Below are 13,855 nucleotides of genomic sequence, written 5' to 3'. Positions count from 1 at the left end.
TTATTTTCCTCAAAATTCTACAAACAATACCCCATAATGACAATGTGAAAGAAGTTTGTTTGAAATCTTTGCAAATTTATTAAAAATAAAAAACTAAAAAATTCACATGTACATAAGTATTCACAGATTTTGCCATGACACTCAAAATTGAGCTCAGGTGTATCCTGTTTCCACTGATCATCCTTGAGATGTTTCTACAACTTGATTGGAGTCCACTTGTGGTAAATTCAGTTGATTGGACATGATTTGGAAAGGCACACACCTGTCTATATAAGGTCCCACAGTTAACAGTGCATGTCAGAGCACAAACAAAGCCATGAAGTCCAAGGAATTGTCTGTAGACCTCCGAGACAGGATTGTATCGAGGCACAGATCCGGAGAAGGGTACAGAAAAATGTCTGCAGCATTGAAGGTCCCAATGAGCACAGTGGCCTCCATCATCTGTAAATGGAAGAAGTTTGGAACCACCAGGACTCTTCCTAGAGCTGGCTGCCCGACCAAACTGAGCGATCGGGGAGAAGGGCCTTAGTCAGGGAGGTGACCAAGAACCCGATGGTCACTCTGACAGAGCTCCAGCATTTCTCTGTGGAGAGAGGAGAACCTTCCAGAAGAACAACCATCTCTGCAGCACTCCACCAATCAGGCCTGTATGGTAGAGTGGCCAGACGGAAGCCACTCCTCAGTAAAAGGCACATGACAGCCCATCTGGAGTTTACCAAAAGGCACCTGAAGGACTCTCAGACCATGAGAAACAAAGATTGAACTCTTTGGCCTGAATGGCAAGCGTCATGTCTGGAGGAAACCAGGCACCGCTCATCACCTGGCCAATACCATCCCTACAGTGAAGCATGGTGGTGGCAGCATCATGCTGTGGGGATGTTTTTCAATGGCAGGAACTGGGAGACTATTCAGGATCGAGGGAAAGATGAATGCAGCAATGTACAGAGACATCCTTGATGAAAACCTGCTCCAGAGCGCTCTGGACCTCAGACTGGGGCGAAGGTTCATCTTCCAACAGGACAATGACCCTAAGCACACAGCCAAGATAACAAAGGAGTGGCTCCGGGACAACACTGTGAATGTCCTTGAGTGGCCCAGCCAGAGCCCAGACTTGAACCCGATTGAACATCTCTGGAGAGATCTGAAAATGGCTGTGCACTGATGCTCCCCATCCAACCTGATGGAGCTTGAGAGGTCCTGAAAAAGAAGAATGGGATGGGAGAAACTGCCCAAAAATATGTGTGCCAAGCTTGTAGCATCATACTCAAAAAGACTTGAGGCTGTAATTGGTGCCAAAGGTGCTTCAACAAAGTATTGAGCAAAGGCTGTGAATACTTATGTACATGTGATTTTTTTATTTTTAATAAATTTGCAAAGATTTCAAACAAACTTCTTTCACGTTGTCATTATGGGGTATTGTTTGTAGAATTTTGAGGAAAATAATGAATTTAATCCATTTTGGAATAAGGCTGTAACATAACAAAATGTGGAAAAAGTGAAGCACTGTGAGTACTTTCCGGATGCACTGTATATATATATATATTGCTTTTATTCTCAATTTTATAGCTTGTAGAAATCCTGAACATAACATTGAAAAGATAGGAGCATTTGCCTCAAGGTCAGCTGCCTTTAAAAAAAAAAAATTAAAAAAAATGCTGCCTTTTTACATTTAGATAAAGGTTGTGAGTTGACGACAGACTTTATGTACAAAGTTGCATGTCCTCAGAATTTGCAGGGATCCCCTATTTAATATATTTCAGAAAAAAATGAACCGACTCACTCATTTACCCCCAGTATACAAAAACCTTTTGGGGTTTATTAAATGTTGAAGTAAAGATCAGAGTGTATGGGATTTGAAAGGATTAAAAAATAGATTTGAAAAGCATACGACAATTATATAATATGTGCTATCTTCCAATCTTACTCGCTGCGTCTGATATATAAGCACGCGCATTTGATCCGCACGCGCTTTCATTCCTCTACAGGAATTCGCGCGCTTGCACAATTTAAAAATTAACGGTCATTCCGGTGGATCGACTCGCTGACAGACATTCATCGATTTCCTCGAAAGTACTTCAAGGTGTGGTATTAAATATAAATTTGACAAAGATTTGACTCATGTGAACGAAAAGAACATGATGTAAATGTGCACTGAGAAGGTTTTTTTTTATTGACATCAAATGAAGAGATGTCTCTGCTAAACTGTTCCCTTCAGTGGTAAGAAATGTATTTCACACTGAATGTTTATTCATTTTTTTATGTCTTTTTTTCAGTATCTGCATTAATGTCCGGTGCTGAGCAGTGTTGGGTTAGTTACTCTAAAAAAGTACTCTGTCTGAAAAGTAATTGCATTACTTATTCTAAAACCCTGATCAACCTTGACCAGATGAGATATACATGAAATTGTTTTCTCTCTTTGGTGTTTTAATGACAGTAAAAGAAGATTATTCCCCCAAAAGAGCAGCATCATCTAAGAGAATAACAAAGGACATTTGAAAAAGTGTTTTTGTAGGAATGCTTTTCTGTTATGTCTGGGCTAAATGTTTGTTTTAAACATTTAAATGATGCCACAGTTCAAATCACTGAGATTTTTCCCCCCATTCTGATGGGTGATGTGAACATTAACTGAAGCTCCTGACCTGTATCTGCCTGATTTTATGCACTGCTGCCACACGATTGGCTGATTAGATAATCACTTGGATGATTGTTGGTGCCAGATGGGCTGGTTTGAGTATTTCTGTAACTGCTGATCTCCTGGGATTTTCATGCACAACAGTCTCTAGAATTTACTCAGAATTATGCCAAAAACAAAAAACATCCAGTGAGCAGCAGTTCTGTGGACAGAAACACCTTGTTGATGAGAGAGGTCAACAGAGAATGATCAGACTGGTTTGAACTGACAAAGTCTACGGTAACTGAGATAACCACTCTGTACAATTGTGGTGAGAAGAAGATCATCTCTGAATGCTATTCTGAGATGCGGGCTGGTGCTGTTTTGGCGGCACGAGGGGGATCTACACAATATTAGGCAGGTGGATTTAATGTTTTGGCTGATCGGTGTGTGTGTATATATATATATATATATATATATGTGATATATATGTGTGTATGTGTTTATGTATGTATGTGTATACAAAAACCCAAAAGTTTTCCCAGATACTTGCACACTCCAGTCCAGTATGAGGCGGAAAAGCGCCATAAGTTGTTTTGCAAACCTCCATTAAACACGAGAAGATGGAAGAAGATCCCGCAGTTGGAGCTCTCAGTTCAGTATGTGTTTTATATATTTTACATCATTTGTGAGATTTTATTTATTTTGATGTGTATTTTGTCTGTGCATGTTGTTTTTCTCTCTTTTGACGTTTTAATGATCGTAAACGAAGCTTATCGCCGTATGTAACAGACTCTTCTAAATATTCAGTTTCAGGAGAAACTAGCAGAAATCTGAGAATATCATGTTTAATTTCTAATATATGAGCTCGTTAAATCAAGAAGCAGATTGTAAATGAGTTTAATTAAGGCGATTATATTTTGAATAAAGCTTGTTAAACACAGGAACAGTTTTTTTCCCCTCAGGATATCCATCTCATGAACAGATAAATTGCCCTATTGAGCAATAACTGCAATGCACAGTTTTTTTTTTTTAATTTTTTTTTTTTTTATCCAAGACATCCAAAATCTTCTGCCATTTCATTCCTCTGAGAAAAAAAAAAACAACAACAACAAAAAAAAAAACATTTACACTGTACATAACAGATAACAGATTTTTATTAGATTTGCACTACGTGTGTGTATGTATGTATGTATGTATGTGTGTGTCTCTGTGTGTGTATGTACATATGTGTATAATTATTTTTTATTAGCATCTATGTCTTGCTGCTGTTTTTGTATTGTTTTACACTGGAAGCTCCTGTCACAAAGACCAATTCCTTGTATGTGTAAGCATACTTGGCAATAAAGCTGATTCTGATTCTGATTAAAGGCTGATATCTTATAATATTATGTCTATCAGGAAAATTAAACCAAACACAAAGCACACATTTATATTTATATAATCTCAGAAACAAAGTTATTTCAACAAATCTGTTCTTGTGTGTAATTATAATAATGTTTTAGAGTTTGATGAATGTCAATCCATTATAATGATGATGTTTTTGTGTTCAGATGTTCATCATGAGAGAGCAGGTGGATGTGATCTGCTGTAAATCAGTAGGAACTGATCTGTCCATGCTGGATATTAATGATTTCATCACAGAAATCTCTCAGCTGAACAAAGAGGTGACGTCACTGAAGAAAGAGGTGACGTCACTGAACGCAAAACTGAAGGAGACAGAACTCGTTTCACACTGTACCTGTTTTGAGCGAGTTAAAGTTGAGATTGTAAGTAAGTTTCAAATGATGTGATATGACTGTGACTCTGTGATGATGAACGGTACAGATGTGATTGTGTTGTGTTTGTCAGGAGCTGGAAAAGGTTTCCTGTCAATCTTCAGTGTGTGTGACTGATGGGACCTCCACAGAATGTCAGGATTCAGTGTGGAGCGGCAGAGATCAGTCCACACCACAGCGGCTGCTGGACAAACTCTCTGAACAGAGATCCAGAGACACACAGGACTCACAGCTCACTTTACTCTGTTCTACTGATGCTCAGGAGAGTGTGTGTGACAGTAATCAGGGTGATCAAACCTCCACAGAGTCTCTGACTTCTGTCTGTAACGCTGGAGAAGAGCAGATGCTGCAGACACCAGTGAAGATTGAAGTGAAGCAGGAGGAGATAAAAGAAAACACAGCAGAGGAACAGCAGAGTGATGAAGATGATGATGAACAGCAGATGCTGCAGACACCAGTGAAGATGTGTTCAGTGAAGCTGCTGGACTGCAGAAACCTGATGAAGATGAGAGGAGAAATCACAACAGAGGAACAACAGCGAGATGAAGATAATTTTATTCCTTCAGGTATGTTTCTTCCTGTTGTTTTAAATTTTGAAAACAATCAACTGTCATGTCAGCATGAAAAAGTTCCTCCTTGTTTTTATTGTTGTTTTAGAAGTGTTCACTTGTCTTTTGTGCATTAAAGCTCCTGCGCACTTCCTAGAAAATCGAAGAACAAATGTGTGTCACGTCATTTAGATTAAAATCTGGCCAATACAAAAGTGTTTTTGAGTTCACTCGATGGTTCGTAACAATTCTCCTGGGCAAACTTCTTACCGGCTGCTAAAAACCTTCTTACTGCCATTGGTCCACGTCATCGCTAGGTGTGACCACTGATATATAATTAGAACTGGATCGGTGATGCAGCGTAAAACTGCCAGCAGGAGGTGAAGCCACCGGAAGTGTTCGAGCGGGCCATCTCAGTATGCCCAACCTCTCATAGAGCGTCAATGACTGACAGGAGAAAACGCCCCCATTTCACCCTCTCCGACCTGCGGATACGACAGTTGCATTTAGCCCTATGTCATCATGTTCATTAAAATCATGTTTAATGATTAATTAGCTTGTTATGGATAATATTCATTACGAGGGAGAAGATAATACGTGGATCGCGATGTCAGAGCATTGTTTTTCCAACAATCAGTTTAATTAATTGTCCTCCAGTCGACCCGTATCAGTTTAATTTTAACTAGTGCCCGACCGATATTATCGGCCGACTGATATTAGCCTTTCACCGATATACGGTTATTGGGCGTCACTGGCATCTGGTTAGAGATCGCCACAGGCGGCTGCACCACCCTAAGGATGGCCCTGCAATGCATTCCTTCCCATCCACTTCAAGTATTGTCCAAATTTGGGAGGACAAGGAAATGGTATTGCTGGTTGCGCCAGAATGGCCCAACCGGCCATGGTGCCCAGAGTTAATAGAGCTCTTGGATTGATACATTTCAGCATCAGCCAGTCCGTGCAGCCTGACCACACCCCACTCAGATCGTCTGTGTGGATCGTCAGCGAATGCGCCGACCATTGACCCTACTAAAAGAGTATCACAAAGCAGTCGTAGTATGCATGCGTCGAACATGTCCATCTGCACTCAGGGTCAACGCGGTCGACCGAGCCCTCCCTTTCATCATCGTCGCCCCACCGTCTTTCAGCAGTCTCACTACGGGTGTGGGCAGGAGAGAGGAGAGGTGCAATTTAATAAGCCTCATTTGGGCAGCGTCGGATGAAGCACACCTGATTTGAATATTGCTTCATCACCGCTGCCATAAAAGTGCAGAGTGTGTGAAAACATTGCATCCTCACAGGTCAAGGTGCAGAGTGGGTAGGGAACTGGCCAAATTAAATGCTTCCTCGGAACCCCTGTGAGCTGTGCAGGAAATACCGCTCATGTCACAGCTGATGGGCATGGATCCCACTGAAGACAAGCCACTGACTGCCCCTCGAAGCCGCTGTCCCTCACTCCACAGACAACTGAGGAAGTGTGTTGCGGCCGCCAGACCCCACCCACATTCTGGAACATTCCTTTGGACACTCCGCATCTTTCACAAAGCCCCATCTCAACATGAGGATGCCAGATTCACCTTTATTTTAGACACTTTCACCCATTAACACTTTGATCCTCCTTTTTTGGACATTTGAAGTTTATTATTGTTACATTCTACGACCTTACTAGTAAACTTATTTGTCTAGGGGTACACTGTAGATAGGGCTTGTACACCATTTATATCTGTCCCAATGGTTTGCAAAATAATGTGAGAGTAAGTCCCAGGATGTGTTTGTGTGCATTTGTGCCAGCTAGCTTCTTCTTGTGGGCAGTGGTGGCTCAGCGGTTAAGGCTCTGGGTTACTGATCAGAAGGTCAGGGGTTCAAGCCCCAGTACTGCCAAGAAGCCACTGTTGGGCCTTTGACCCTATCTGCTCCAGGGGCACCGTATCATGGCTGACCCTGCACTCTGACCCCAGCTTAGCTGGGATATGTAAAAAAAAAAAGAATTTCACTGTGTATGCGCAAATGTATAATGTGTGATAAATAAATACAATTATTATTAATTATTATTAGGGGACGCCCAGAGAGAGGCCACTCACCTGCATTGGCTTCACTCTGGCCCGATAGCATGTCGCATGGCGGTCTGATTCCCCGGTCAAGCTCTGGTGTTGGTCAGTAGTGTTTTGTTGTTTTTTTTTCTTCCCTTTATTCCTCCCCTCAATTTACAGTGCACTTTAAGTCCTCGTGGTGGCGTAGTGACTCCCCTCAATCTGGGTGGTGGAGGACCGTCAACCCGCGCATCTTATCACGTGGCTTGTTGTGCACGTTACCACGGAGACATGCCGCGGTGGATGCCGTGAAGCCTCCACACACGCTATCCAAGCACAACTCACCACGCGCCGCACCGAGAGCGAACCACATTATAGCGACCACGAGGAGGTTACCCCATGTGACTCTACCCTCCCTAGCAACCAGGCCAATTTGGTTGCTTAGGAGACCTGGCTGGAGTCACTCAGCACGCCCTGGGATTCGAATTAGCGAGCTAGCGAACTCCAGGGGTGGTAGCCAGCGTATTTTACCACTGAGCTACCCAGGTCCTGGACTCCACCTTCTGTGTTTGTCAGTACTATCCCTAACTAGCTCCTAACATTTATTATTTCAAATAAATGCCTCTCTGAGGCCTGACGCCACACCCACTTCATCTCTTGCTCACCTTGCCACAAGAGAGAGCATTTAGTATTCAGCCCAGAATAATTCATTCATGTAGAATTAAGTATTATATCCAACCATGCCCTTTGCACAGCAAAAATCACAAATACTGAATATAATGGATGTTTGGGGTGTTCTACCATTAAATTTGTTTTTGTTTTGTTTTTCTTCACATTTGTCTCTCTTGAATTGATTTTTAAATAGGATTTGAACCAGCAGAGCACAGTTCTTGTGATGTCCAGAGTAGAGAGGGTGGAGAGGGACAGGAGGATCTGTTGTTTGACTGTGACAAAGGCTGCAGACGTTAGTTTTTTTAGACACACTCTGTAAAAACTGTGTGAATTTAAATGCACAATCCAGAAATTATAATAGCCACATAATTTTGAAGGGTTGGCACTCCAAAGAACATGTAATATTTAATTTGTATTCTTTGTCATTTTCATATTAATGACAAAAACACGGTGTTGTTGACGTGACAGATGTATGTGGCACTTACTGTACATGATGAGGAGAAAACCACCCAAAACACTCTGAAATCTGTTGATTTTGACCTCTAAGATATCCATATGGTGTCTTTTTAAGGCTGCTTGATTGATTGAATTAAGAATGAAATCACAAAATGGTCTTACACGATTACTAAACTGCAAAAGGTCTCAGTTCAGTGCTTTAGTCAGAGATGTGTGATCATGGGGCACCCTCTAGTGGCTACAGATGGCACATGTTGAGCAGTGCAGCAATATTAGATGATGTTTATCACATTACAATTTAAATCGTCTCGTGCCGTCTTGCTGGACAGTGAAAAACACATTTTATACTAGAGGTCGACCAATAGTGGATTTTACCGATACTGATAACCAAGTTGGGCAGTACTTGCCGATAACCGATTAATCAACTAATTTTCAACTAATGTGCATAAAATAAATAAATAAAAAGTTTAAGTCAGTCCATATTCTCAAATGTTAAGTCAAAAGTAAAATGGGGGGGGGGGGTGCTTCAATAGACAGTTCACATGGTGTTACACTTGCTCTGATTCCTACTACTCCAGACTCAAGCTTCATAATAACAGCGAAAAACCACATTGATTTTTATTCAGTACAGTTGTATGTAGAGTAGCAATATTCACAGATAGCAGTGGTATTTGTCTGAACTCAGTGGTGAAGCGGCTCAAACTATGAACCCAGGCCAGGGGCTGTTCAATCAGATGGAACACAACAGACTGGAAATGAATGCGTGAATCTCGAGAGACACATTTCCAAGTTGAACATCTTTCCTGACAAAGCATTTAAACAACTCATTGCATAATCTGAGAAACGCTTATGAGAGAGCAAGACACAATGGCCAAAGACCTCCACCAATTGTAAGGGGCTGTTCACACCGAACACTTTTGCAACCATCTCTTAGTTTTTCTATGTAAACACTCGCTAGACAAACGTCTTTGTTTCCCTTGGTTTTTGTTTATTCAGTGTCTTGTGCAGAAGCGTTGTTTTTTTAGATGATGTGTCTAATTAAAAAGAACTTTAAGAGCATATTGAGATGCCTACTTTGTTAAACTGTTTGTTGTGCTGTGTCTAGCCTTTTTTAGCGCAAGAATGTGATCAATCTGAAGTCATCGTATTACAGTGAGGTTACATTTTCTAAATTGAAATCAGATGTGTTTCTGATTTGTTTATACGTTTCTCTCGGCTGCATGAAGATATTAATTTGCTTTCTCATGTCACTAGCTTTAAATATGTAACTTAGCTGGCTAACAAATGCATAAATGTGACCAGCAGGATATAAAATAATGCAAATAGATGGTAATATATGGTAACAATCTTGACATTTAAACATTTGGGTAGGACTTGCGTGTATTTCTGTCACATTGTTCTAACCACTTGAGGTTAGCTTTAATGTTAGTTTCCTCTCAGCCTTGTCGGCAAACATACTGCTGTTCTCTACTAATGCAGCATCTAGTCAACAAATGAATTACTTTATAAAGATATGAAAACATGTACTGTAGTGTACTGTATATGTACCTTTTCATTATTGATGTTTTAAATCCGGATTTGAAGTGTTCCGCTCCATGCAGAGTGTAATCTCGTGTCAAAACAAACACCAAAAGGCATCAGTGAAGTTTTTATTTCACCTCTAGAGGTTGCTCTCATACTGTATAACGACAGTGGACCCATCCCAGCTGCTCCAGCACCGGACGCAATGGGGAAAAACTATCGGTGTGGATTTTTGCTGATAACCAATAGTTCCAGAAATCTCTTATCAGTGCCGATTAATCGGCAAAACCGATATATCGGTCGACCTCTATTTGATACGTATCTGATTTTTTCCGATGTGCCTTTTAGTGTGAGCAGCCAGGTCAGATATAATATGATTTTTACATATATCTGATGGAACATTTGTCACTTGCACGCTTGATTTACCACATAATATGCCTGTTATAGTTTAAAACTTTAGATCTCAAGTCATATCTTTTCTAGTTGATACATGCAGTTCCTTTTTAAGAAAATAAAATAAAACTTTAGGCTTCAACAGTTGGGTTCAGTGGTTCATTTGAATTTCACATAGTAAAATATGTGCATGAAAACATGCAGAGGTAAATTTAGCCTATGTAACACAGCTCTTTGCTCATGTCACCCGTGCAGAAAACAGTTTCTATATTTCTCAAACTGTATCAGAATGCAAGTAAATGGGAATCTGAAATAATTGCAAATAATTCTTACCTTACATATATATGATGCTGTTTTTCCTGCTGTCCTTCGATTTAATGCCGTCTCGCTCATAATATTACATTCTTGAACTTCAGTGGTAATTCAATTCTACCATACAACTGCAAATGACTTAGTTTAAAATATCTTTATCCATCTGGTCTTTCATCACTTGCAGATATTTTATTAGGTAGTCATTAAGTGTCCTATTCTGTTAAAAAAAAAAAAAAAACTACTAATAAAAATTTTAACAAGTTATTTTATTATGCATATTAAAATAATGAACATGTCTGTGTTTGTTATACACCTTCAGGGAGTGTTATACACATGCGGGTAAGTTAACGAGCATCGGCTGTTCAGACTAGTGTCTGATATGGGCTAAATTCTCTTAAAAGAATCTGATTTGGACACATTCAGCTGCGTGTGTCTGAACATAGCCATAATGGATGTTTGTTGCATTCTGCCATTTAAATTGGGGTGGGGGTTCTTCACATTTCTCCTTCTTGAACTTATTTTTGTCAATTTACTGTGTTCATTGTAGAGCTGATGGAAGAGCAACAGGAACATCAAGAGCTGAATGAAGTTGAGGAGAAACTTCAGTATCAGAAACATCATGATTTAATAACTGGAGAAAAATCTTTAAGTGACTCAAAGACTAAGAAGAATTTCTCACTAAAGTCTCAAAGAAGAGCATCAAAAAATACTTTCACCTGCTCTCAATGTGGAAAGAGTTTCACACATAAAAAAGGTCTTAATATCCACATGAGAATTCATACTGGAGAGAAGCCTTACTTGTGCCATCAGTGTGGGAAAAGTTTTACATGTGCAGGCTCTCTCAAGATTCATCTCCTCCGTCACACTGGAGAAAGACCATTTGAATGTGATCAGTGTGGTAAAACATTTGTTGTGGCAGCGCAGCTAAAAACACACCAGAAAACTCACACAAATGAGAAGTCTTACAAGTGTTCTTTTTGTGGAAAGAGTTTTGCATACCTGTCCTATTTTAAAGCACATCAGAAAATACATTATGGCATAGGTGCTCCAATGTGCTTTGAATGTGGGAAGACCTTTACATCAGCCAGCAACTTGAACAAGCATCAAAGAATTCATACTGGAGAAAAACTTTACAAGTGTTCACACTGTGAAAAGAGTTTCACTCAGTCAGAAAACCTGAAAACACACGAGAGAATCCATACTGGAGAGAAAGTTCACAAGTGCTCGCACTGTGAAAAGAGCTTCACTCAGTCAGAAAGCCTGAAAAAACACGAGAGAATTCATACTGGAGAGAAACCTTACAAGTGCTCACACTGTGGAAAGTGTTTCACTCAGTCAGAACACCTGAAAAGACACAAGAGAATTCATACTGGAGAGAAAACCTAAGTGCTCTTCGTGTGGGAGGAGATTCAGCATAGCAAGTCATGTACAGTGTTGCCAACTTAGCGACTTTGTCGCTAGATTTAGCGACTTTTCAGACCTCTTTAGCGACTTTTATTCAAAAAAGCGCCTAGCAACAAATCTAGCGACTTTTTGGACAAACCTTAGCTACCTTCCGTAGAAGAAAGTCACCAGTACTGCCCCGCGAGCGTGTGGTCTTGCTTCTGCCCAGACTCGGAGGCACACCTCTCTGTGCGTCTACTCTGTTCAGTGAGACTGACAGAGAGAGAGGTGAGAAGGCGGAGCAGCACATTTCTTTTTCTAAACATGCACATCATTTTTTGTAAATATGCAGTTTGTGTAAATATGCACATAGTGGTTTGTTATGACTGAGTGTTGTGTGTGAGAAAAGATAAGAACATTTCTGTCGCTTCTAACTTTCTCTTTAAATGATAGATTAGGGAATTAATAGGGTATTACAGTATGTACGGTAAGCACAGAGAAGCAAACACATGTAAAGCGCGGACACTATGCAAAATGCAAATGAGATGCGATGATGTCACAAATATGCTAATTAGCATATGACGTCATCTAGCGACATTTAGCAACTTTGAGCAGGCTTTAGCTACTTTCAATTGAAACTAGTTGGCAACACTGGTCATGTAGTTTCTCATATGAAAATGTGTTGCCCAGAGTAATCAGTGATAAGTCCCATCTTCAGTTATAATGCTTCAAGTAAATAGTTGAAATTTCAGATAATCCCAAAGATGGAATTTGTTCCAAAAGAACAGCATCATCGAAGAAGAGTCATTTGCTAAAATCACCTGTTATGGTGAAGTTTGGCCTTGTTCAACATTGTATTAATGACCCAATTCCACCTGATATTAAGATCACAAGTGGTCTACACTAAATACAGGTGGAAACGGGGTCCAGAACTCCATAGGGATGCGAGCATCGTCCAAAAAAATGACGTAACGTACAAAGAGACTGAACGTGTTTCACCGGCATCATGCTGACAGATGAGGTAGCATAATTAAAATCATAGTTTTCCCCGCCATTGTGAGCCACAAGCGAGAGTGTTTCTTCTCCTCTAACACAGGATGGTTCGCCCTGTTTTTACCATTGTTGGCAACATGCTAGGAGACTGCCATGTCTTAACACAGAGATTTCAGGTGCCTCCATGTCGCTTAATAGCTCTCTTGCTTTCCCTGCTGTCACAAGCCGGGAACAAGATTGTAGTGTGACGCAGGTTGCTTCTATGCTTGTTTTTGATGTTGTTGATGCCATGCCAGAAGACTGCCATGTTGCCTAGTAGCCATCTCACTTTCCCCACTGTCTCAAGCCAGGATCAAGTTTGTGGCGTGACACAGGTCACTTTGATGTCTGCCACTCACTTTCCCGGCGTTAACGAGCCAAGATTGAGATCACGGTCACAGTGTTACTGTTTCTGTTGCTGTTGGCTCTGTCCCATGACTGTCATGTTCCAACTAGTTTTGAATCCTTGTTGCAGTCACACAAAGCACAAAACCACTAAAGCAAGACCATGTGCTTTCGTTCACAAGGTGTCCTCTTGTGACCAGATAGGACAGTGGGCTACGGCCATACCGATTGTGATGTATCTACATTGTCGGGGGAAGTTACTGTGACATGTTTACTTATATGTATAACTTCTGAAATGGACTTTTTGTAATTTGTTATGTTGCATGTTTAAGCATATTATTTCCATGTTTAATAAAGAATATTTCATCCCCATCATTATTGAATCCTCGTTTTATGTTTTTAATTTATGGTGTTATTGTGTGCATTGCATAGACATTTTGACTTCATGTCTTGAGGTCAAAAGATACTTTGGTTTCCCATATTCTGGATCGGATCACACACAGTATACTAGGGCTGTCACAATTACTCTGTTTAATTTGATTACTCTATTACAAAATTGCCCAATCGACAAATCGAAAATAAGGTGGAAGTGGAGTGCGAACACGGACGAGGGTGTGAACACAACAACGAGAGCTGTGTGAGCGCTTCACTTTAGATTTAAAAAAAACATTCAGGACCTAAAAAACTTCACTTCAGTAATGCAATAGAACTTGAATAGACGATATCCAGTTTTTACAAATCCACCGGACACACACACCCGGTAAGGTCATCTGC

The 13,855-nt window shown here is 40.5% G+C and overlaps 1 protein-coding gene across 2 annotated transcripts in view; it reads left to right on the top strand.

Moving 5' to 3' along the window:
• The first annotated feature begins 3,132 nt into the window (after positions 1 to 3,132).
• Positions 3,133 to 13,855, top strand: part of LOC127418576 (zinc finger protein ZFP2-like) — a 74,117-nt gene continuing 63,394 nt past the window's right edge. The window contains exons 1-3 of one of the 2 annotated variants that reach the window (XM_051659198.1): positions 3,133 to 3,270; positions 4,165 to 4,380; positions 4,463 to 4,955. In XM_051659198.1, the coding sequence (XP_051515158.1) occupies positions 3,235 to 3,270; positions 4,165 to 4,380; positions 4,463 to 4,955 (745 nt within the window). In that variant the 5' untranslated portion in view covers positions 3,133 to 3,234. The remainder of the gene's footprint in view (positions 3,271 to 4,164; positions 4,381 to 4,462; positions 4,956 to 13,855) is intronic. The other variant, XM_051659197.1, reaches the window with a different exon arrangement.

Source organism: Myxocyprinus asiaticus, chromosome 28 (assembly GCF_019703515.2).
Source record: "Myxocyprinus asiaticus isolate MX2 ecotype Aquarium Trade chromosome 28, UBuf_Myxa_2, whole genome shotgun sequence".
Taxonomy (NCBI): domain Eukaryota; kingdom Metazoa; phylum Chordata; class Actinopteri; order Cypriniformes; family Catostomidae; genus Myxocyprinus; species Myxocyprinus asiaticus.
This window is presented reverse-complemented; position numbering and strand designations above follow the sequence as displayed.